Source organism: Stenella coeruleoalba (assembly GCF_951394435.1).
Source record: "Stenella coeruleoalba genome assembly, chromosome: 12".
NCBI classification, from domain to species: domain Eukaryota; kingdom Metazoa; phylum Chordata; class Mammalia; order Artiodactyla; family Delphinidae; genus Stenella; species Stenella coeruleoalba.
Window position 1 is genome coordinate 32,603,960 of NC_137158.1, and position 24,946 is coordinate 32,628,905.

General features: G+C 43.9%; 2 protein-coding genes across 7 annotated transcripts in view; both read right to left on the bottom strand.

Moving 5' to 3' along the window:
* Positions 1–19,631, bottom strand: part of FAXC (failed axon connections homolog, metaxin like GST domain containing) — a 76,619-nt gene extending 56,988 nt beyond the window's left edge. The window contains exons 1-3 of one of the 3 annotated variants that reach the window (XM_079939399.1): positions 19,510–19,631; positions 18,913–19,034; positions 13,495–13,630 (exon numbers count right to left, since the gene is read on the bottom strand). In XM_079939399.1, the coding sequence (XP_079795525.1) occupies positions 13,495–13,630; positions 18,913–19,019 (243 nt within the window). In that variant the 5' untranslated portion in view covers positions 19,020–19,034; positions 19,510–19,631. Of the gene's footprint in view, positions 1–13,494; positions 13,631–16,555; positions 17,578–18,912 lie in introns of those variants that run through there. The other 2 variants (XM_079939397.1, XM_079939398.1) reach the window with 2 other exon arrangements.
* The window catches only part of COQ3 (coenzyme Q3, methyltransferase), a 100,133-nt gene that overhangs the window by 44,522 nt on the left and 30,665 nt on the right, over positions 1–24,946 (bottom strand). For 2 of the 4 annotated variants that reach the window (XM_079939395.1, XM_079939391.1), the window contains 2 exons: positions 24,264–24,362; positions 13,495–13,630 (listed from right to left, as the gene is read on the bottom strand). In XM_079939395.1, coding sequence (XP_079795521.1) covers positions 24,289–24,362 — 74 coding nt within the window. In that variant the 3' untranslated portion in view covers positions 13,495–13,630; positions 24,264–24,288. The remainder of the gene's footprint in view (positions 1–13,494; positions 13,631–24,263; positions 24,363–24,946) is intronic. The other 2 variants (XM_079939393.1, XM_079939392.1) reach the window with 1 other exon arrangement.

The following is a 24,946-nucleotide window of genomic DNA, read 5'->3' on the forward strand; positions in this document are numbered from 1 at the left end:
ATAATTTGAGCAACTTTTGTGGATTATAACACGATGAAAAAAATTCACGCGGGCTTCCCTGGTGGCGCAGTGGTTGAGAGTCCGCCTGCCGATGCAGGGGACACGGGTTCGTGCCCCGGTCCGGAAAGATCCCACATGCCGCGGAGCGGATGGGCCCATGAGCCATGGCCGCTGAGCCTGCGCGTCCGGAGCCTGTGCTCCGCAACGGGAGAGGCCACAACAGTGAGAGGCCCGCGTACCGCAAAAATAATAATAATAATAATAAATTCACGCAACCACTATTGTGAATAAGAAATACAGGCATTAGTCCCTGCCCCTGGTTCCCAGCACAGAGCTCCTAAAGCCCTTACACATTCCTAAGTGACAGGAGCAATAGGAGCACCGCTTGTTCTAAGGAGGTGAGTCTGCGGAGGCGCCTGGGTGAGCTGGTCACCAGAAAGACCAAGTCGCAATTAGAAGCTTAGCGCTTTCAAACCCCTCCCCCGTCCTCCAGAGAGGTCTTGGACATGGAGTTATCAACTGATCGTCTCTACATGAGGAAGTCTCCACAAAATCCCCAAAGTATCGGGTTTGGAGGGCTTCCAGGTTGGTGAACACCACCACACTGGGAGGGTGACACCCTCAACTCCACGGGGACAGAAGCTCCTACACTCAGGACCCTCCCAAACCTCACTCTTCATCTGGCTGTTCATCTGTACCTCTTATCATATCCTCTAATAAACTGGTAAATGTAAGTAATTGTTTCCCTGAGTTCTGTGAGCTGCTCTAGCAAATTAATCAGACCTAAGGAGGGGTCATTAAAACCTCTGATCTACAGTCGGTTGGTCAGAAGCACAGGTGACAATCAGGGCTTGCAACTGGCATCTGGGGGTCGGGGTAGGGGTGCAGTCTTGTGGGACTGAGTCCTTAACCTGTGAGATCTGATACTATCTCTGGGTAGTGTCAGAATTGAATTAAATTGTAGGATGTCCAGCTGGTGTCAGTGAATCACTTGGTGCGGGGAAAAGACTCCACACATCTGACCATAAATGTCAGAAATGACGTGTTTCATGTGAGTAGTAAACGATACTCATGGGGAGAAACACACCGGAGGGAGGAACTGGTTTTCCCTACACAGGAAGGAAGAATCTGAGTACTTCCCTTTACAAGTAGTTTTGTAGAAGAATGTCCTTCTTTTTTGGAGATGCATGCTGAAGAATTGAGGGGTGAACTGTCATGATTCTTACAGATTATGTTCAAATGTTGCATCAAAAAAATTATTCATAAAGGTATATACAAAGAGAAATAAAGAAGGCAACATGCTACCAATTGGCGAATCTAGGTGAAGAGTATATGGATGTTCATTGTATTATTCTTTTAACTTGTCTGTAGCTTAGAAAAATTCTGAAATAAAAAGATGGTGGAGGTGGTGTACAGACAAAAACAGCAAATAAATAGAACATCAGAAGTTAGGGGAAAGACCAGCTTCTGTTTCCTAACCTCGTAACCTCACAATACCTATTTTTAGCTTCTATATTCAAAATGTTAAATCACGATTGTTCAATCTTAACATGTAAAAGGCTAATTTAATCCTTGCTCAAGAAAGGGAGGACTGCAAGATTGGAACCAAGATGGCAGAGTAGAAGGACATGCTCTCACTCCCGCTTGCAAGAACACCAGAATCACAACTAGCTGCTGGACAATCATCAACAGGAAGACACTAGAACTCAACAAAAAAGATACCCCACATCCAAAGACAAAGGAGAAGCCTCAATGAGACGGTAGGAGGGGTGTAATCACAGCAAAATCAAATCCCATAACTGTTGGGTGGGTGACTCACAGACTGGAGAACACTTATACCACAGAAGTCCACCCACTGGAGTGAAGGTTCTGAGCCCCACGTCAGGCTTCCCAACCTGGGGTTCCTGCAAGGGGAGGAGGAATTCCTAGAGAATCAGACTTTAAAGGCTAGTGGGATTTGTTGGAAGACTTCGACAGGACTGCAGGAAACAGAGACTCCACTCTTGGAGGGCACACACAAAGTAGTGTGCACATCGGGACCCAGGGGAAGGAGAAGTGAACCCAGGGGAGACTGAACCAGACCCACCTACTAGTGTTGGAGGGTGTCCTGCAGAGGCGGGGTGGCTGTGGCTCACCATGGGGACAAGAACACTGGCAGCAGAAGTTCTGGGAAGTACTCCTTGGCGTGAGCCCTCCCAGAGTCTGCCATTAGCCCCACCAAAGAGCCCAGGTAGGCTCCACTGTTGGGTTGCCTCAGGCCAAACAACCAACAGGGAGGGAACCCAGCCCCAGCATCAGCAGTCAAGCGGATTAAAGTTTTACTGAGCTCTGCCCACCAGAGCAACAGTCAGCTCTACCCACCACCAGTCCCTCCCATCAGGAAACTTGCACAAGCCTCTTAGGTAGCCTCAGCCACCAGAGGGCAGACGGCAGAAGCAAGAAGAACTACAATCCTGCAGCCTGTGGAACAAAAACCACATTCACAGAAAGATAGACAAGATGAAAAGGCAGAGGGCTATGTACCAGATGAAAGAACAAGGTAAAACCCTAGAAAAACAACTAAATAAAGTGGAGGTAGGCAACCTTCCAGAAAAAGAATTCAGAATAATGATAGTGAAGATGATCCAGGACCTCGGAAAAACAATGGAGGCAAAATCGAGAAGATGCAAGAAATGTTTAACAAAGACCTAGAAGAATTAAAGAACAAACAAACAGAGATGAACAATACAATAACTGAAATGAAAACGACACTAGAAGGAATCAATAGCAGAATAACTGAGGCAGAAGAACAGATAAGTGCACTGGAAGACACAATGGTGGAATTCACTGCTGCAGAACAGAATAAAGAAAAAAGAATGAAAAGGAATGAAGACAGCCTAAGAGACCTCTGGGACAACATGAAACACAACAACATTCGCATTACAGGGGTCCCAGAAGGAGAAGAGAGAGAGAAAGGACCCGAGAAAATATTTGAAGAGATTATAATCGAAAACTTTCCTAACATGGGAAAGGAAACAGCCACCCAAGTCCAGGAAGCACAGCGAGACCCATACAGGATACACCCAAGGAGAAACACGCCAAGATACATAGTAATCAAATTGGCAAAAATTAAAGAGAAAGAAAAATTATTGAAAGCAGCGAGGGAGAAATGACAAAAAACATACAAGGGAACTCCCATAAGGTTAACAGCTGATTTCTCAGCAGAAACTCTACAAGCCAGAAGGGAGTGGCATGATATACTTAAAGTGATGAAAGGGAAGAACCTACAACCAAGATTGCTCTACCGGCAAGGATCTCATTCAGATTTGATGGAGAAATCAAAAGCTTTACAGACAAGCAAAAGCTAAGAGAATTCAGCACCACCAAACCAGCTCTACAACAAATGCTAAAGGAACTTCTCTAAGTGGGAAACACAAGAGAAGAAAAGGACCTACAAAAACAAACCCAAAACAAATCAGAAAATGGTCACAGGAACATAAATATCGATAATTACCTTAAACGTTAATGGATTAAACGCTCCAACCAAAAGACACAGGCTTGCTGAATGGATACAAAAATAAGACCCATATATATGCTGTCTACAAGAGACCCACTTCAGACCTAGGGACACATTCAGACTGAAAGTGAGGGGATGGAAAAAGAGATTCCATGCAAATGGAAACCAAAACAAAGCTGGAGTAGCAATACTCATATCAGATAAAATAGACTTTAAAATAAAGAATGTTATAAGAGACAAGGAAGGACACTACATAATGATCAAGGGATCAATCCAAGAAGAAGATATAACAATTATAAATATATATGCACCCAACATAGGAGCACCTCAAAACATAAAGCAACTGCTAACAGCTATAAAACAGGAAATTGACAGTAACACAATAATAGTGGGGGACTTTAACACCTCACTTATACCAATGGACAGATCATCCAAAATGAAAATAAATAAGGAAACAGAAGCTTTAAATGACACAATAGACCAGATAGATTTCATTGATATTTATGGGACATTCCATCCAAAAACAGCAGATTACACTTTCTTCTCAAGTGTGCACGGAACATTCTCCAGGATAGATCACATATTGGGTCACAAGTCAAGCCTCAGTAAATTTAAGAAAATTGAAATCATATCAAGCATCTTTTCTGACCACAACACTATGAAATTAGAAATGAATTACAGGGAAAAAAACATAAAAAACACAAACACATGGAGGTTAAACAATATGTTACTAAATAACCAAGAGATCACTGAAGAAATCAAAGTGGAAATCAAAAAATACCTAGAGACAAATGACAATGAAAACACCATGATCCAAAACCTATGGGATGCAGCAAAAGCAGTTCTAAGAGGGAAGTTTATAGCTATACAAGCCTAGCTCAAGAAACAAGAAAAATCTCAACTAAAGAATCTAACCTTACACCTAAGGGAACTAGAGAAAGAAGAACAAACAAAACCCAAAGTTAGCAGAAGGAAAGAAATCATAAAGATCAGAGCAGAAATAAATGAAATAGAAACAAAGAAAACAATAGCAAAGATCAATAAAACTAAAAGCTGGTTCTTTGAGAAGATAAACAAAATTCATAAACCATTAGCTGGACTCATCAAGAAAAAGAGGGAGAGGACTCAAATTAATAAAATTAGAAATGAAAAAGGAGAAGTTACAACAGACACCACAGAAATACAAAGCATCCTAAGAGACTACTACAGCCAACTCTATGCCAATAAAATGGACAAGCTGGAAGAAATGGACAAATTCTTAGAAAGGTATAACTTTCCAAGAGTGAACCAGGAAGAAACATAAAATATGAACAGAACAATCACAAGGAATGAAATTGAAATGGTGATTAAAAATCTTCCAACAAACAAAAGTCCAGGACCAGATGGCTTCACAGGGGAATTCTATCAAACATTTAAAGAAGAGCTAACAACCATCCTTCTCAAACTCTTCCAAAAACTTACAGAGGAAAGAAGACTTCCAAACGCATTCTATGAGGCCACCATCACCCTGATACCAAAACCAGACAAAGATACTACAAAAAAAGAAAATTACAGACCAATATCACTGATGAATACAGATGCAAAAATCCTCAACAAAATACTAGAAAACAAAATCCAACAACACATTAAAAGCATCATACACCATGATCAACTGGGATTTATCCCAGGGATGCAAGGATTCTCCAATATATGCAAATCAATCAATGTGATACACCATATTAACAAATTGAAGAATAAAAACCATATGATCATCTCAATAGATGCAGAAAAAGTTTTTGACAAAATTCAACACCCATTTATGATAAAAACTCTCCAGAAAGTGGGCATAGAGGGAACCTACCTCAACATATTAAAGGCCATATACGACAAACCCACAGCAAACATCATTCTCAATGGTGAAAAACTGAAAGCATTTCCTCTAAGATCAGGAACAAGACAAGGATGTCCACTCTTGCCACTATTATTCAACATAGTTTTGGAAGTCCTAGCCATGGCAATCAGAGAAGAAAAAGAAATAAAAGGAATACAAATTGGAAAAGAAGAAGTAAAACTGTCACTGTTTGCATTTGACATGATACTATATATAGAGCATCCTAAAGATGCCACCAGAAAACTACTAGAGCTAATCAATGACTCTGGTAAAGTTTCAGGATACAAAATTAATGCACAGGGGCTTCCCTGGTGGCTCAGTTGCTGAGAGTCCGCCTGCCGATGCAGGGGACACGGGTTCGTGCCCCGGTCCGGGAAGATCCCACATGCCGCAGAGTGGCTAGGCCTGTGAGCCATGGCCGCTAAGCCTGCACGTCCGGAGCCTGTGCTCCGCAACGGGAGAAGCCACAACAGTAAGAGGCCTGCGTACTGCAAAAAAAAAAAAAAATTCATGCACAGAAATCTCTTGCATTCCTTTACACTAATGATGAAAAACCTAAAAGAGAAATTAAGGAAACACTCCCATTTACCATTGCAACAAAAACAATAAAATACCTAGGAATAAACCTACCTAGGGAGACAAAAGACCTGTATGCAGAAAACTGTAAGACACTGATGAAAGAAATTAAAGATGATACCAACAGATGGAGAGATATACCATGTTCTTGGATTGGAAAAATCAATATTGTGAAAATGACTATACTACCCAAAAAAATCTACAGATTCAATGCAATCCCTATCAAATTACCAATGGCATTTTTTACAGAACTAGAACAAAAAATCTTAAAATTTGTATGGAGACATAAAAGACCCCGAATAGCTGAAGCAGTCTTGAGGGAAGAAAACAGAGCTGGAGAAATCAGACGCCCTGACTTCAGACTATACTATAAAGCTACAGTAATCAAGACAATATAGTACTGGCACAAAAACAAAAACATAGATCAATGGAACAAGTTAGAAAGCCCAGAGATAAACCCATGCACCTATGGTCAACTAATCTGTGACAAAGGAGGCAAGGATATACAATGGAGAAGACAGTCTCTTCAATAAGTGGTGCTGGGAAAACTGGACAACTACATGTAAAAGCATGAAATTAGAACACTCCCTAACACCATACACAAAAATAAACTCAAAATGGATTAGAGACCTAAATGTAAGACCGGACACTATAAAACTCTTAAAGGAAAACATAGGAAGAACACTCTTTGACATAAACCATAGCAAGATCTTTTTTGATCCACCTCCTAGAGTAATGGAAATAAAAACAAAAATAAACAAATGGGACCTAATGAAACGTAAAAGCTTTTGCACAGCAAAGGAAACCATAAACAAGATGAAAAGACAACCCTCAGAATGGGAGAAAATATTTGCAAACCAATCAACAGACAAAGGATTAATCTCCAAAATATATAAACAGCTCATGCAGCTCAATATTAAAAGAACAAACAACCTAATCCAAACATGGGCAGAAGACCTAAATAGACATTTCTCCAAAGAAGACATACAGATGGCCAAAAAGCACATGAAAAGCTGCTCAACATCACTAATCATTAGAGAAATGCAAATCAAAACTACTATGAGGTATCACCTCACACCAATTAGAATGGGTATCATCAGAAAATCTACAAACAACAAACGCTGGAGAGGGTGTGGAGAAAAGGGAACCCTCTTGCACTGTTGGTGGGAATGTAAATTGACACAGCCACTATGGAGAACAGTATGGAAGTTCCTTAAAAAACAAAAATAGAACTACCATATGACCCAGTAATCCCACTACTGGGCATATACCCTGAGAAAACCATAATTCAAAAAGACACATGCACCCCAATGTTCACTGCAGCACTATTTACAATAGCCAGGTCATGGAAGCAATCTAAATGCCCATCAACAAATGGATAAAGAAGATGTGATACATATATACAATGGAATATTACTCATCCTTAAAAAGGAACGTTACTGGGTCATTTGTTGAGACGTGGATGGATCTAGAGACTGTCATACAGAGTAAAGTAAGTCAGAAAAAGAAAAACAAATATCGTATATTAACGCATATATGTGGAACCTAGAAAAATGGTACAGATGAACAGGTTTGCAGGGCAGAAATTGAGACACAGATGTAGAGAACAAATGTATGGACACCAAGAGGGGAGAACCGCGGGGGGGTGGGGATGGTGGTGTGTTGAATTGGGCGATTGGGATTGACATGTATACACTGATGTGTATAAAATGGATGACTAATAAGAACCTGCTGTATAAAAAAATAAATAAAATAAAATTCAAACATTAAATAAATAAATAAATTTTTTTAAAAAAGAAGTTAGGGCTAAGAGCCAAAGCAGAGAGTTCCAAAGGAGCCATTTTCCTTCTTTTCTATTTCTCGTATTTAAAAAGAATGACTGTGTCAAATACATGCTTCTTTTACAACCAGTTATGGCAAACCATGTCTTTATGTATGTATGTCTAAAGACAAGTATGGAAAGATGGTCGGAAGAGTTAGTGATGATAATCTCCTGCTAGTAGAATGTCAGGCGATTTTCATTTTCCCCTTACACTTTTCTGTAGTGTTTGAAATTCTTATAAGGACCTTATGTCATCTATATGTAATCAGGAAAAAAACAAAGAAACAGTAAATCCATTTTTAGTTTGAAAAAAAATTAGCCATATCTGCAGGACTCCTTGTACACTTTTCACAACTTCCTATGAATCTATAATTATAACAAAATGAAAAGTTCTAAAAATTGACCCACCAATATTTATATTCTGATTTTAAAAAGATAATAACTGTAACCAACACAACAGGCTTTTTAAGAAAACCCTTGTGAGTTCCCAGTAATGGTCATCAAATACTCATATCCATCTCATTTATGTTAAAAAATAAAAAAGCTTCAAATATAAAGTCGTGCTCTTGAGCTTCCCTGGTGGCGCAGTGGTTGAGAGTCCGCCTGCCGATGCAGGGGACACGGGTTCGTGCCCCGGTCCGGGAGGATCCCACATGCCGCGGAGCGGCTGGGCCCGTGAGCCATGGCCGCTGAGCCTGCGCGTCCGGAGCCTGTGCTCCCCAACGGGAGAGGCCACAACAGGGAGAGGCCCGCGTACCACAAAAACAAAAAACAAAAAAAAACAACGGTACTTAAAGTCGTGCTCTTAGGAAGATGATATTTTAATCTTTTTTTTAAAAGGTACAGGACACAGGAGGGGAAGAGGGTAGAGCTCCCTGGGTCTATGACAGAATACCTCTCTACTGATCCTCCAAGCAATGAGCCCCACCAGCACTTCCCAGGAACCACCTACATGCACACAAACCCTCGCTGACGGCACACGGGTCTCAAGGCATCGTCCCTCCCCCCCCCCCCCCCCCCGCTGCCCTCCCCGGGGACTCAGGGCATCCCTTTCTAAGCCATAGAACCATTTTCCTGTTACCTACCCCGCTGAACACTCCCTTCGTCTATTTTCCATAGAGACCTCACAGAAGAAAAAACACTCCTTTCCTAAAAAATATACTTAACAAGAAATACTAATTTTGGAAGGGGGTAAGCAGTCCCCTTCTCGAAAGCCTCTCCAGGCTTCATAGCAAGGCATGTATCCAGTTGTTCCAGTTATACTAACTAAAAGCAGTATATGCACCGACTGCGTAACCGTTACTGCGTAACCGTTACTGCGTAACCGTTACTGCGTAACCGTTACTGCGTAACCGTTACTGCGTAACCGTTACTGCGTAACCGTTACTGCGTAACCGTGCAGCAACATGCTCTGAAACATGACCAGAGGTGTCAGGCTGCTGGCAGAGACAAGCCTGGGGCAATCAGTGCTTGATGGCTTGAAGGCAAGAAAGGAAAGGGCACCACAGCCTGGCAGCTGCTGCAGCCGCTGCCAACTGCAAGAGGATTTCAGCAAGGGTGGGAGGCACAGGAGATCCAGAAAGCCACCAGAGGCTGCAGAGCACGAAACTCAGGTTTGGGGCCCTAACTGCCCCAAAGCTGTCCTAGCTAAATGCAGCGATCTGGTGGGGAGTGACAACGGCCCAGAGACAGGCAGCCGCAGGAAGCAGTCTCTTCCCTCAACGTGAGTCCCTCAGTGACACACATCTTCAAGTGCTGACAGCCAACACCGAGCTGAACAAGGATCTCTCAAATCCGATCCAATGTATGTAGATGATTCAAGCCTTGTCTGGTCTTTTGCTATTTTCTCCTCCATTGCTGGCTTAGAAAGTCCTGAATAATCTCCCTGCTTCTCTGTCCAGACTGACCCCTTGCATTCCAGTTCCCCGTCATAAAGACCCTTTTTCTGTTCTCCAAACACCTCATGCCTGTCAGATCCCTTAACTGAAGTCCAGATTCAGTGTCATATTCCCAGAGGACAACTTACCAAGCTAAGCATGTCATTTAACTGTCCCAGCACTGCCTTAGGAGCATCACTGCCACACCCATGCCCTCTTCTGTACAGAAACCAGCTCAGAAAGCACAGGCCATGGGGAGGCAGGACTTGGGGGGTAATATCATTAGCAGGGTGCCAAAACCCTGGCTGGGTGAGGAACCTTCCCCCTCCAACCTCCCAGCTTCTCTGCTTCCTGCTAAGAAGACCACCCCTCCCTATGCTGCTTCTTTGTAAGAGCTTAAAGGTGAACCTCTGACCAGTGGGAGCCATTTGGAGGAGTGGCAGCAGACTGGAGGAACCACAGTGGTGTGGGGATGCCTGGGGCTCACCTCCTTACTTTTCTTAAACTCCTTCAGAAGTACACAACCTGTGTCCTAAGCTTTAGCCTTTGCCCAGTGCAAATTCCTGGGCAGGGAAGCTGACATCCCTGGTAAAAGGAGACCTCAAACCAAAATAACTAGACACCTGAGGGGTACAGTTACTGTAAGAGAAGGGCAACAGATAATATATACAACATGAGGCAGAATGATTGGGACAGACCGAAAAATTTAATTAGCATAAGAAATATCCTCCAAGGGATAAAGGAAGAGATTGTAATACAAACCAAGGGAAAATGTTAAGAAGAAAAATGTAGAAGTTAAACACAATGGATGAGATAAATAATAGGATGGATACAAGAAGAGAACAGAGGGATGCAATGGAAGCTCAGAAAGACGAATTCTCCAAGAAGGAAGAAGAAAAGAATAAAGAGATAGGTTCAGAAACACATAAAATAATAGCAGAGATTCCAGGATCCAGATAATCAGGAATAGAAAAGAAGAAGGAGAAACAAACAAACAAAAAAGAAAAGGAGGGCTTCCCTGGTGGCGCAGTGGTTAAGAGTCCACCTGCCAATGCAGGGGACACGGGTTCAAGCCCTGGTCCGGGAAGATCCCACATGCCGCGGAGCAACTAAGCCCATGCGCCACAACTACTGAGCCTGCACTCTAGAGCCCGCGAGCCACAACGACTGAGCCCGCGTGCCACAACTTCTGAAGCCCGCGCACCTAGAGCCCATGCTCTGCGACAAGAGAAGCCACCGCAATGAGAAGCCCCTGCTCACTGCAACTAGAGAAAGCCCGTGAGCAGCAACAAAGGCCCCATGCAGCCAAAAATAAATTAATTAAAAAAATAAAAAATAATTTTTTTAAAAAAATGAAACGTGAAGAACATTGATAATTTCTTAGAATCAAAAAGAGATTAAAGACTTCAGGTGAAAAGAGTTTATAAAGGACCAAACAAGATACATGAAGACCCACACCAAGCCAGTTATGATGACACTTAAGAATGTTGAGATTAAAAAAAAAAGAAAAGAATGTTGAGATTCAATGTGAATTCTAAAAGCTTCCAGAGAGAAAGAAAAAGATCCAGATTAACATCAGACTTTTCAATAGCAACAGCAAACCAAAATGACAATGGAGTAATATTTTCAAAGCACTGAAGGAAACGAACTCTGGACACAGAAGTATCAAATGTGCGCATAATAAAGATGTTCTTGGGCATGCAAAGCCACTGCAAGTTTGCCCCATAAAGGCTCATTCAAAATATTCATCAAGGAAGTACTCGTATAAAAAAGATAAATAAATCCTGTAGGATAAGATATATGGGAAATAAAGCTAGTCAAATAACTTGGTAAGTTTTCTGGCCTAAAAAAAGGACCATAAAAAGAGAAAGGATTTCCAAAATTCCAGAATTAAAATATCAGATAACAGCAACACACCTGGGATAAGCCCTGGGAAGAAAGAGACCCAAGGTTCACGCAAATCTACTAACAGACTTGTAGTATTAGAGGGAAAGCACAGATTTTGACCCATATAAGAAGTGAGTGGGGATAAATAAACACAAATTTGGATCTTAAGAGCAACCGCCATAACAACAAAAATAGAATTTGTTTTTAAATAACAAGAAAACATTTTTACCTATTAGAAAGCAGGAAATGAGATAAAATAAAAAACAAAGTATAGTAAGGAGAAAAATATTAAATAACATGTTAGAAATATGTCCTAATAAAATAATCATTGCAAGTGAAATGGATTAAACTCACCAATTAAGGACTCTCTGATTGGTTATAACTAATACATTGCCTACAAGAGACAAATACAAAAAAAAAGTAATAATAATAGAGAAAGAGGATGAAGAAAGATATCCCAAACAAATATGAACCAAAAGAAAGCTAGAGAATCGATCTGAATATCTGATAATATAGAATTCAAGGTTAAAAAAATCATAAGGGACAGAGATGGGTATATATACCAGAAAAAGAAATAAAGCAGTAAAAGATGTGATCTTTCATAGTATGTGGACCTAACAATATAACCTCGAATAGATACATACTCTTACCTAAAGCAAGAACTGACAGAATGACAGGAAAAGAGAGAAATCAACAAATACACTTGAATATTTCAACCCAATCATTCCAGAAACTGTTAGAAGAGGCAGACAAAAAATAAAGAGAGGAGCTTCCCTGGTGGCGTAGTGGTTAAGAATCCGCCTGCCAATGCAGGGGACACGGGTTCAAGCCCTGGTTCAGGAAGGTCCCACATGCTGTGGAGCAACTAAGCCTGTGCGCCACAACTACTGAGCCTGCACGCCTAGAGCCCGTGCTCCACAACAAGAGAAGCCACCGCAATAAGAAGCCCACACACTGCAACGAAGAGTAGCCCCCGCTCGCCACAACTAGAGAAAGCCCGCGTGCAGCAATGAAGACCCAATGCAGCCAAAAATAAATAAATAAAATAAAATAATTTTTTTAATTTAAAAAACTAAATAAAAAAAAAAACAGAGATATAACAGGTCTAAACAATACACTAAACATGCTCAAACAAGTAGATAAAGCGAGAGCTCTACTCCCAGGGAATATGATTCTATTTCCAACATTTATAAACAAGTAACCATACACTAGGCTAAAATGTCAGTGAATTCCAAGGAATTAATATCACAAAGACTACCTGCTTTGACCACAAAATTCAAAAACAATAACAAAAATCAAAGTTTTTTTTAATGCCTATGACTAGAACTTAGGTGAAAAAGAAAAACATAAGGGAATATTTTTTAAAATATAATTGAATGACAATGAAAACACAACCTGTCAAATTTGTGAGACACAGCTCAAGCATTACTCAGAGAAAAATTTATATTTTAAATGCATTCATTCCTCTGTTCCCTCTCTAAGGCTGAAATGAGCAAGTGCTTCCCTGAAAGTCACCCAAACAGAAGCAGTAGGAAAAACTCTCACAAAATCTACAAGTATCTCTTTGGTGGCCTGCTGGACGTTTGTCCCCAGGATTCATTAGAGATAAATATAATGCTTCCAACAAATAGAAACCTAAAGGAAAGAACCATGTCAGGCTCACCTTTATTTATAGGTTCCCAGCAGGCCAAACTATTAACCAAAGAATACTCTATGTCAGGAAAAAATAACATGGCCTTGAACACTACGAAAGCCCAGACCCTTGTGATCACTCGTTAAATCGGATGTAAAAAATCAACAGACTGGGATCAAGTCTCCTAAGTATCTACTAAGGACTGGGCACCACTGCTTTCATACCCACCCCTCTGGCACCAAGAGCGAGCCCTTCCCACCCTGTGAGATTAAGTACTTCCCCCCCTAGTCAATATTGCTGCCACGAGGATAAAATATATTTGCACAAAAGTACCTGATAGGGTAAGTCAGCCATCCTTAAATAAGTTTCCATTTTCAAACAGAAAGGAGATAAACTGGGGACACCATTGTTAGGTCTTGCAAACTGATGCAAAATAATAGCATCTTTGGAGTCAATCTCTTGCTGTTTCCTGTCAAAACCAAAACAGAAAAAAAAGAACAATCCACGTGTTACACATGCAGTTCCCTTAGTTCCTTAGAGGCCCCTGCTGGGCTGTAGCTCCTCAATGGACAAGCAGGTCTGTTTGTCACAGGGGCTTACCTCTCCAACAAGCACTTAGAGGGGGAAAGCTTGGTCAACACACAAGAGAACCTCACAAACTCTGCTATTACCATAACTGCAAGGGCTCAGGAGAATAACATGTCAACCTCTTTCTGGTACCTGTGGCCTATGGGCAGGATGTGTACTTTCTGGTATAGGTCCACCTCTTCTCCAGCTGGCTATGTCTACCTGCCAGGGACAAGTTGGATGGCTAAAAAGAGATATTCTGTGCTTACTGTGCATCAGGCATTGTTCTGAGGGCTTCACGGGTATTATCTCATTTAATCTTCACAATAACCTTTTGAGGTAGGTACTACCGTTATCCATGTTTTGCAGATAAGGAAACTGAGGCACAGAGAATAAACTTGCCCAAAGTGCCATTACTAGTAAACAGCAGAACTTGGTCTAAACCAGGTAGTCAGAGCCTATGTTCTTGACCACGAGGCTGTACCATGAAACAGTCCATTCATCCACAGGACCTCGGAATAACAGTGCAGATTTGCTCTGCCACGACTCAAGTCTGTAGGGAATCTGAGGCTCTGTATATTCTGGTCCCTCTTCCAAACTCTCCATGCCCTCACCTGACCTTTCACCTGTGGTGCCGAGGAACCTGGCTTCTGATGCTCTCTTCCCCTCTACCTTCACAGGTTCCCCCCTTTCACCACACAGCATATATCCCAGTACCCCTGCCTTTTCCCTTTCTTCTGTCTCAGCCACACATCTATCTTTTCCTTTGGCTACTTTTCTGGGTGGTGAGGACTTCCCTGGTAGAGTTTTTCAATAGCCACCACATAGGAGATCAAACGCTGGATACCACTTATGGATACCTGGGGTCAAGTGCAAGCCCTACTTCCTATTGGCCACGTCACCCAAGACCTCTCCTCCTCTCTCATTTGGAAAGTGAGGACAGTACCAATTCTGCCTCAATTATCGCGAGAACTAAATAAGATAATTTCTGTAAACATTTGGTGAGTTATCAAGCATTAAGTGGTGGACTTTATTCTCATTCAAAGTGACATGGTCTTATCCCCTTAAACTAAAAAATCTCATTCCACACAGTGGCACTCATACACCACATTCGGGAACCTTTTGCAACTTCCATCTTTCACTCTACCCAACCATTTCCCAGTCAGATAAACCTCACTCTTCCCCCTTGGCCTTCCCTAAGTTCCTTAGGGAAGGAACTTCCCTAAGTTCCTTCACACTGTTCCTAGCGTAATCCCACACTTCCTTCTACCCAAGCAAGCAAGGGCAAGCTCTTCATATCATCATCACAACGATGCCCACTTCCTGCAGAAACTCCATTCAGTAAAACACACTCTTTTGGAGAAGTTTACCACCGGAGCGCCCTTTCCACTTACAGAGTTAAGAATGACTAAGTTTGAAAATACTAGTCAAAAGAATAAAAATATTTGCTGCCTTCTGACAATACTTGTTATAAAACAAAGGTTTTCACTTAGATGAAATGTTTGGGAGGTCAGATACTAAAATTAAGATGCCACTTAGACTATGTTTCTAAAAAGTGCAAACTGTAGCTTTGACAATTAACTGACTTTGTCCAGTCAAGTAATTCAACTCAGAGTGGTAATTTCATGTAAATTAGCCAGGCAAAAAATTTAAGAAATGAAAGAGAGGAGATAAATGTAAAATCCCCTGCTCCACTGGCCAGAACAATCTAATTCCGATGGTTAACTTGGGCCATGTCATAATAAGAATGGATGTGACCAGCATATGCCAATGACTTTGTGTACATCATACATATTAAATTATTTCATTCTGATAGTACCACTACAGAGCGGATATTGCTACAGTTTAAATTTAGAATATTATATCATACTTATATTTTACAGTAGACAAGGAAACTGAAGCTCAGAGAGGTTAAATAATTTGCCCAAGGAATACCAATTTAAGATCAAGTTGTTAATAACGCTAGTTCCCAAGCTCTTAAGCACTTCGACTACAACGAAAGTGGGCAATACCTCAGTTAATTTTATTAAAGTAGCTGGCTTGACTCAGACCACGCAAGCCTGGAACTTTCTGATGAAAGTCTGTAATAATTAATGATGGCCATCTTTTATTGAATGCTTACTATAACGTCGAACTCTGGCTAAGCATTTCACATGTGTTAACTCATGCAATCACCTCTGTGAGGAAGGCTACTATTATTATTTCCATTTCACAGATGAGAAAACTGAGTAACCAAGCTTACTCTCAGGTCCAAGGTTACATGGTTGGTTAAAGGCAGAGTGAATTTGAACCCAATCTGGCTCTAGAGCCCTCCCTCCAGGTCAGGAAGCTCTCTCTGTAATTTAAGACCAGAGGAGCAGGTCATCTGGACAGCTACATTTTATAAAGTGCCCTTATAGTGAGGACTGTCTAAGAGAACACCTGTCAAGCAGCAAGACTAACCCCTACGCCCATGGTGAAGGATATCACAGATGACCATGCCTCTGTGTACGGCCGATGGGCTGTTAGTTTATAGAGATCACATGACCCATGGGCTGCTCTGATTCCCTAAGTTTTCTAGGGCAGGCTGAGCCCATGTGCCTAAAGTACACACAAGCTATGGGTAACAAGTCATTCCTGGGTCATTCAATTTACAAACAACAACAGATTTCCAAATGCTGGACTGAATTAAAGAGATCTGCAAGGCTCTCTCCACTAGGGGAGGATAAAGTAAAGGGCTGGGACTCTATTTCTTTAAAAATACTGTGATGGGAAAAATATGAGTAAAATCCAAAATACCTACTTTGGTTATTATACTCATTAATTAAACTTCCTAAATAATTCTTACCTGGCAACTTTACTTTCCACTCTGGAGATGTACCCATAGATTAAGGTTAAGTCTACGCAGCAGGAAATCCAAGTACTGTGGTGAAGAATATGATTGCCAGTGAACTCAGCCATTTCAAGATGGATTTTCCATCCCACGTATTTCAGATTGTTTTGTGTTTTGCCTAAACTACACAAACAATTGAAACTTAGATGTCCCATCAAGTGAAGGTCTCTATCGTGTAGCTGCAAATCCCAGCGCCACATTTTCCTTGGTCTTCTTCCCCTATTCCCTCTGTGCCCCTAGCGGTTGTCAAAAACTCAGGTCTGTGCTACAGACTTGTCTTCCCTGAGCAATGCCCCAGTTCGCTTCCTCTCCGCCATCAAAACTTATTCCACAATTGGTACTTGTTAGGAGAAAGTAGTAGAAGTGTGGGCTCCGCAGACACACATTCTCAGATTTGAATCTGGATCCTACTACTCTTACTAAGGGATCTTGGGTGAATTGCTTAACCTCTCTCAGCCTGAATTTCCTCAACTAAGAAATGGAGATCAAGCATTCAAAGGCAGTTGGCAGTTGCGAAGGTTAAATGCAATCACATAGGTAAAGCACTTCTAAGCAGAGCCACCTATTAAGGGCTCAAAAACAGGCAGCCATTTGTTTATTATTTGCATTACAACAGGGTTTCCCAACTCAGTGTAAACATCTGTCAAGAAACAAAAGTGAATAAACCAAGGATTAAAAACACTTTTTCAAGTAAGTGTCCAAGTGGGCAAGGGGCTCTTCTGGGCGCAGAGACCACACCTACCAGGGCGTGGCCTGCTCCCAAGGTCAACTCTGAGCTCCCCCACCCACCTCCCCATTTCTGCAAGGTCATTTAAGCAAGTTTGAGACTCAGTCCTGTAAAGCTGTGCCTCACTCCCTCCTCAAAGTGGAAGACTGGTGAGAAGCCACATGGTTCGGAATCCTCCAAAGGCTTTGGACTGGAATATGAATTTCAGAACAACTGGGTTACCATTTCAAGCACTGCACAAATGTTTTCGTTTTCCATATGGCTTGAAACCTAGCTTGAAATAGAGTTCTAAAACTGGAAAATATATAAAATAATCTAGAGAAATAATTCCCTTAATTTTTTTAATTTGGTTCAACTAGATTCAAGACACTGTGCTAAGTGAGAGAATTCAATGATAAGCTTAAAATAAAACTTCCCAATTATGAAAGACAATACATTTCCCCAGACCTAAATGATTTCCACTCTCTCGGAGACTAAAAATATTCAAAATACCTGTTAGGCTGCTACAGTGTCCTCTTGGGATCCCTGCAGGCCTGTTAAAGGTCACCTACCACTGTCTTTGTTTATAAACCTATTGTGTAGGATTCCCCCATGGGAAGAAGACATGAAGACACATTTTCTCACTCTTTAGAAAATATTGGCCAAGAGGGACATTCTGAGCTATTGAAAACTGCTCTTTGCTGGTCCTCCCCCCAGTGACAGAGGGCTCAAACACATGAAAATTTTAACCGTAAACTGGCATATCAATTAGCCAAACCACTGGTCCTGGCAGCCTATGGCGTTATTCTACTCAAACAAAGATCTCGTGTCCGGCTGGATGTACCAACAGCAGGGGCCTCCATTTTCTGGTATTTCCAAGTCAATCCTGTAAACATTCTGCGGCAGGCGGCAGAGGCAACTGTTTAGGGCCTGGGGCAACTCCCATGCAGGCCCATGTGCTAGTTCAGTCCTCTGGATCTCCTCCTGTTCGCACAACAATGGTATTTAAACCTGAAGCTGGTGCTTAGCTTTAGATACCAGATTAGCACATAACCGGGTTAAGGCTGCATCAAAATTGCACACTCCGCTGTGCATCCCTAAAAGGGACCCGGAGGTCTCTGAAGCTTTTGCAATTTCAGCCTTTTGATGATGTTGACACTTGGGGACGGACAGTGGAGAACTAACCTTTAAGTAAAAGATAAGGTTAGTGGTTAATATCCCAGCATTATCATCTATAAACAAATAGGGCATTGCATAAAAATGTAACTTAGTATTTCTGCAGGACCTAATTCTATTGTTGCAAACACACTGCAGTTAAGATCAGACTATTATGCTCCATAACAGCCCGGAGAATGTTTGCGTTTAGCACCGAATGATAGGGAGGCAAGTGTTTTTCCCTCCCAGTACCAGTTTAATTCTCCTGTCAACTCCAAACTGCCCCTCACGGCCAGGTGACCACGGACTGCCTCTGGCGAAAGGGAAGGACAGGACTCGGGCGTTTGGGCGTTGTGACCGAGGGGCTGGCACGGGTCCCCTCTCGCGCCAACCCTGCCCTGGCCAGGTGTCCCTCTCTGCGCCCCTGCGCGGGGCCCTCTCTCCGGCTCACCTAATGACCAGGAGTTCGTGGAGCAGATACGCAGCTGCGGCCAGCAAAGCTCCCCCGGTCAAGTAAAGGGTTTTCTTCCACCAGGGATCGGAGCCCAGCCCTGCCATGATCCCACCGTAATCCTGCAAAGGGAAAGCGATGATGTCCCCATAAAAGGAGAAGGGCTCCTCGGACCCGGCCCACCAGCCGAAGAAGGAGACGCTCTGGTTCCAGCTCAGATCCACCACGCACGGCCTGGACGAGGCAAAGCCAACCCCCCAGTGCATGCTGCGCGGCTGGCTGCGGGCGCCCCTCCCAGGGCCCGCGCCGCCCGCATGGGAAGGGGCCGGCGCGGCCGGGCGCTGGCTCAGCGGCGCACTGGCGGTGCGGGCGGCGCGGGCGGCAGCGACCGAGGCGGCGGCGGAGGAAGAGGGAGGGCGCGGGCCGCGGGCGGCGGGCCTGGCCGGCGGGGCCCCGGGGCCCGGGGCGGCAGCGGCGGCCGCCGGCTCCCCCCGCAGCGGCCTCTCCGCGCCGCTCTTTGTGTCGGCGCCGGGAGAAGGCCGCGTGATGTCATTGCTCCCTGGGGCAGGGAAACAGAGGCGGGATAAAGTCACCTACCCCGCGCCCTGCCCCCGCCCCGCATCTCCGCGGTCCGGCGGCCTCCGCCCCGGCCGGAGCTGCAGGGCTGGGCGAGCCGGGCGGGCTCCGCGCCTCCAGGCGGCACGGCCGGGAACGGCTCGGCGCGCGAGGGCAGGGCTGCGGACGTGGCTGGAAATGCGGCTCCCCCCGGAGGAAGCTGCAGTCGGGCCCGGATCTCCGTCCCCCACCGCCACCCCCGGCCAGTCCTCCGCCTCCGCTCCAGCCCCTCCCGCAGGCGCGAGAGCTGGGCGCGCGCAGGACTCACCTGCGGCCGCGCGGAGCTCGGGCAGAGACACCGCCCAGCGCGAGCCGGGAACCGGGGCCCGGACAAGGTCGCGAATTACGTTGCTCCGGCCGTCAGGAAAGCGCTGTGTCTTTGCATAACTCATAAAAACACTTATCACATTACACAGTTACCTAAGTCTCGGCAGCGTGCCCACGGAGGGATGTCTGGTTTGATAAATAACAACAAAAATGTCCTCTAGAGCGATTTCCCCTCCGACAGACGCAGCCCAAGTCCTAGTCTTTCCCCTTGGAAATCATTACCAGGGAACTCAGGGAATGTGGGGTGTTGCTGTTGTTTTTCCTTTCCTTTTCGGTGCAGAAAATCTGTCAAACGTGGATGTGTGTGTTTGTGTGATCAATTTTCTTCCCTTTAACATCATTTTTAATAGTTCCTATGTGCTTCATACAAGTGTATGACGTACACACAAATTTTAGCAAGAGCATGGATAGTTTAAAATCGTTTGAAGGAACGGAAAAAAAATTCAAGTGGCGGGGTGGGGGGGGGCGGCGGTTATTACTCGTAAGGTTAAAGGATGGATATAGGAAGCCTCCACGCGTTTGCGTGAGACAGCCGACATTGGAGTGAAGGGGGACACGCCCTTCTACTTCCCCTGCCGCCCCAGCTCCTTAGAACAGGCAATGAGGGCGGTCATACAGCTAATAACGTGGGGCGCGGTGCCAGCCCCCACCAGATAAGGGCAGCCAGGCTGGCGCCCAAGAACCAGCACATGAGGGGTCTCAAACACCCCTGCAGACCTCTCAGCAAGAAGCAGAGCATGCGGTTGGAAGTGAAACTTCCACGGGCAGGTTGCAAGGAGTGGAACCCAAGGGCCTGCTGGAGAGACAGAGGTGGTCACCAGACTGTCTTCCGGGGAGAGAGAGCAGGAGGCCGCATAGGAAGCAGAGTGGACAGGTTTGGGATCCGAACTAAAGGCTCTGTACAGGGAGGGGGCAAGAAGCACTGGCACCAGGGATCCTCCATTGTTCTTCCCCCATGGCATCCGCCTATGCTCCATTTAAATGTTGAGCCAGTATTTAAAGAATATCCGTTTGTACCTAATTATTGGCCTGAGTGTCTAGGTCCAGCCATGAGGACCTAGTGAGATTGTATGAAGACCTGGGGAGCCAGAGTGAGCGTCTTTACTCCACCCCTACCACCACCACAGCCAATTCTGAAAGCCTTGGCGTCATAACCATGACATTAGCTCCAAGCTAGAGGCATCTTGTTATTTTTATTTTTTCAAGAACCTTGTTTTACTAACTATTGAGGTATTACAAGAGAAAAAAAAAAAAGGAAGGGGCTAATATTTATTGAACACCTGTCTGTCTAGTGATGATACATTTTTCAGTAACTCGCCAAAACAATCTGTGTTAAATAACTATTGGCATCCCTATTTTACAAATGAGAAAACTGAGGCTCAGAGAGGTAAGTTAACAAGCTCAAGTCCCAGAGCTAGGTAATGATAGAGCCAGGATTCAAACCCCATGTGTCCCACACCAGCAGCCCTTTGGGCTTTCCACCACCTACAATGGCTCTCATCCCAGGTACCAGTGCTGGAGTGCTGTCTATGGTATTTCTTCTTTAGGCCATCGGTCTGTGGCTCAGTCTTCTGAACCACGTCTAAATCCAATGACTACAAAGCCTCAAACGCCTGCCTGTTATGCTATCACCTTTTGAGAAAGGTAGATTTAGGCCGTTCCTTTACGCAGATATTGCTATGCCTGTGTCATGTCACTCTGCAGCCTGGCCATAATGATATGACAAGGGACAAATAAATCAGTGCTTCCCAAACTTTGTATACGTATCATCTGAGAATCTGCGACAATGATCAAAAGGGACAATTAGATCAGTGTTTCTCGAACATTACTGTGTATACAAATCACTGGGGATCTTGTTCACATGCAAATTCTGACTCAGGAGTTCTGGGGTGAGGTCTGAGATTCTGCATTTCTAACAAGCTTCCAGGTGAAGCCACACCACACTTTGATTATCAGTGGTCTAGAACACTAGCTTATGAGGGGCATCAAAAACTCTGCCCCAGGGCTTCCCTGGTGGTGCAGTGGTTCAGAGTCCGCCCGCCGATGCAGGAGACACGGGTTCGTGCCCTGGTCCGGGAAGATCCCACATGCCGTGGAGCGGCTGGGCGTGTGAGCCATGGTCACTGAGCCTGTGCATCCGGAGCCTGTGCTCCACACGGGAGAGGCCACAACAGTGAGAGGCCTGCGTACCACAAAACAAAACAAAACAAAACAAAAAAAACTCTGCCCCAGAGTGGCATGTACATATATACACTACCCAGTGTAAAACAGCTCGTTAATGGGAAGCAGCTGCATAGCACAGGGAGTTCAGCTCGGTGCTTTGTGTCCACCCAGAGGGGTGGGATAGGGAGGGTGGGAGGGAGATGCAGGAGGGAGGAGATATGGGGATATATGTATACATATAGCTGATTCACTTTGTTATAAAGCAGAAACTAACACACCATTTTAAAGCAATTATACTCCAATAAAGATGTTTTAAAAAGAAAAAAAAAGAAAAAAATGAAGCACACAAGAAAAAAGAAAACAAAAACTCTGCCCCAAAGAGACAGAACCCCATGTTGGATGGTTCCTAACCAACCCAATTAAGTCACCATTCTTGCTGAGTCTGGACACTAGACACACAGATAAAAGGGTTGGGGCAGCAGTAGAATCAGAAATGGAAAGAAAATGAATCAAGACTCAAGAAAAGCAATTAGAACAGAGAATAATGCATATGCCTTATGAGAAGCTGATCTGATGCTCAAGTTCTAGGAGCTGAGGGCGGAAGCCATGGGGCAGGAGAGGTGGGGTAGGGCCTTAGATGGAGAAGAGGGAGAAGACGGAGTATCCTGGGGGAGTAGTGACATCATGGCACCTTTTTTCAGGAACCAACACAAAGAGCATAAACAAGTGAATAAAATATTTTATAAGTTTCTTTTATCCTGGACAACATTTTCACAAGAATGTTATACTTCATGCTTCAAAATATAGCTTAAGAGATTTAAGATCCTGCTCTTGTAGTAATAAGTGGATGTGGGGTTCACTGGTGGCGCAGTGGATAAGACTCCATGCTCCCCATGCAGAGGGCCCAGGTTCGATCCCTGGTCAGGGAACTAGATCCCACATACATGCCACAACTAAGGAGCCCTGGAGCCACAACTAAGGAGCCTGCCTGCCGCAAATAAGAAGCCTGCCTCCCATAACTAAGACCCAGAGCAACCAAATAAATATTTTTTAAAAAGGTGGATGTGATGTTAGCATTATTGCTGGTTTTATATAATGAAATTTAATGTTATTTTATTAAAATATCTCTGTATTATTCAAAAAATAAAGTTTACTTGAAAATGTTACCCTGAATTTTACTGTAAAGCTTCTGCTTTCTTGGCTTGATTTGTGGAGAAGAGATCTAATACTCCCCTACCCAGATATCCAACATTATAGCTGGAAGCTTGTTGTCACCATAAGGTGACTTTGCCTATCTACTTTCTGATCCACTGGACTTGGGCATTTTATTAATCAGTATGCAACACTCAGAAAACATTTCCTGAAGATTGACTTGATGCTAAGAAAAGATATTCAAATAATAACCAGGCTCAGATAAGTGAGGGGCAATTAAGAAGGTGGGTCATGAAAGGGTTTGGAAGATTTTTAGCTTGGGCAGTGCATTAGTGTGCTAGGGCTGCTCTAACAAAGTACCACAGACTGGATGGCTTAAATAACAGAAATTTATTTCCTCACAGTTCTGGAGGCTAGATGTCTGAGATCAAGCTGTTGTCAGGGTTGATTTCTTCTAAGGCCTCTCTCCTTAGCTTGTTAATGGCCATCTTCTCCCTGTGTCTTTACATGGTCTTTTCTCTGTACGTTTGTGTCCTAATCTCCTCTTTATCTAAGGGCATCAGTCATATTGGATTACAACCACCCTAATGACCTCATTTTACCTTAATTATCCCTTTGAAGGCACTACCTCCAAATACAGTCACATTTTTAGGTACTGGACGATTAGGACTTCAACATATGGATTTTAGGGGGACACAGTTCAACCCCTAACAGCCTATTGAATGCCTAAATGGAGATGCCCGATGGCAACAGAATGTGTGGGTTTAGAAAAGAGCTTTGGGCCTGGGAATGAGACAGGTGGGGGTCATTAAAGGGTAGACATGAGAATGTGAGGGTGAATGCTAAGTGAGAAGAGACAGGGGCCAAGGACAGAGCCCTGAGAATGCCACAGTTAGAGGATGGCCAGAGGAAGATAGGACCAACCAGGAAACTGAGAAGAAAAGAGAGGCCAGGAGGGAAGCCGGACAGGTGTAGGGCCGCAGAAGCCAAGGGAAGAGGGCGTCTCAAGAAAGTGTGAGATGGGATCAATTGCATCATATGCTCCTAACAAGTCAAGTAAAATAATTTAGCCCAGCAGCGTAGACATTACTGACCTTGGCAGGCGAGCACTTTCAAGTGTCAGGGGGTCAGAAGCCAGGCTTGAAAAATGAAGGTGGGATAGTAAGTGCAGAAAACACCCACAATGAATTTGGCTGTGAAAGGAGGAAGCAAAGGTTGATCGTCAGAGAGGGGAATAAATATTTCTCCATTCTTTTTAAAAAGGGATCACATGCATTATTTTTGATATTAATACATAAACACAGTACAAAATTCAAAAGCTACAGAGAAGAATGCAATGAAAAGTCAATTTCTACCCAGATATCCCCACACACACACCAATGTCGCCTCCGGATGCACCCTGCTCCTTGCCCCAGATGCTGACCTTCGTGAAGGACAGCAGCGGTTGTGGGTACCCAAGCTGCCGTCGTGGAGCTTGCCTGTGATGGAGATCAGAGGACCGGAGGGGAGTAAGGAAGGGATGACAAATCCTTAGTATCTTTTCCTGCAGAGTTGCCCCATGCTGTGTCTCTCTTCACGTGGCTCCCTCTGTGGGTTTCAGGAACTAAGTCCACACATTTCTCCTTCAGCCAGAGGGCTGGCAATGGCTTCCTGCTGTTGCTAGAGCTGGGGTTCTGCATTTTTGTAAATAGTCCTTTTATTAAATGGTCCTCAAAATATCCAGTTTGCATGTGCCTTCAGTTTCCTGCTGGGACGCTAAAGGATACAGTCTCCTCCT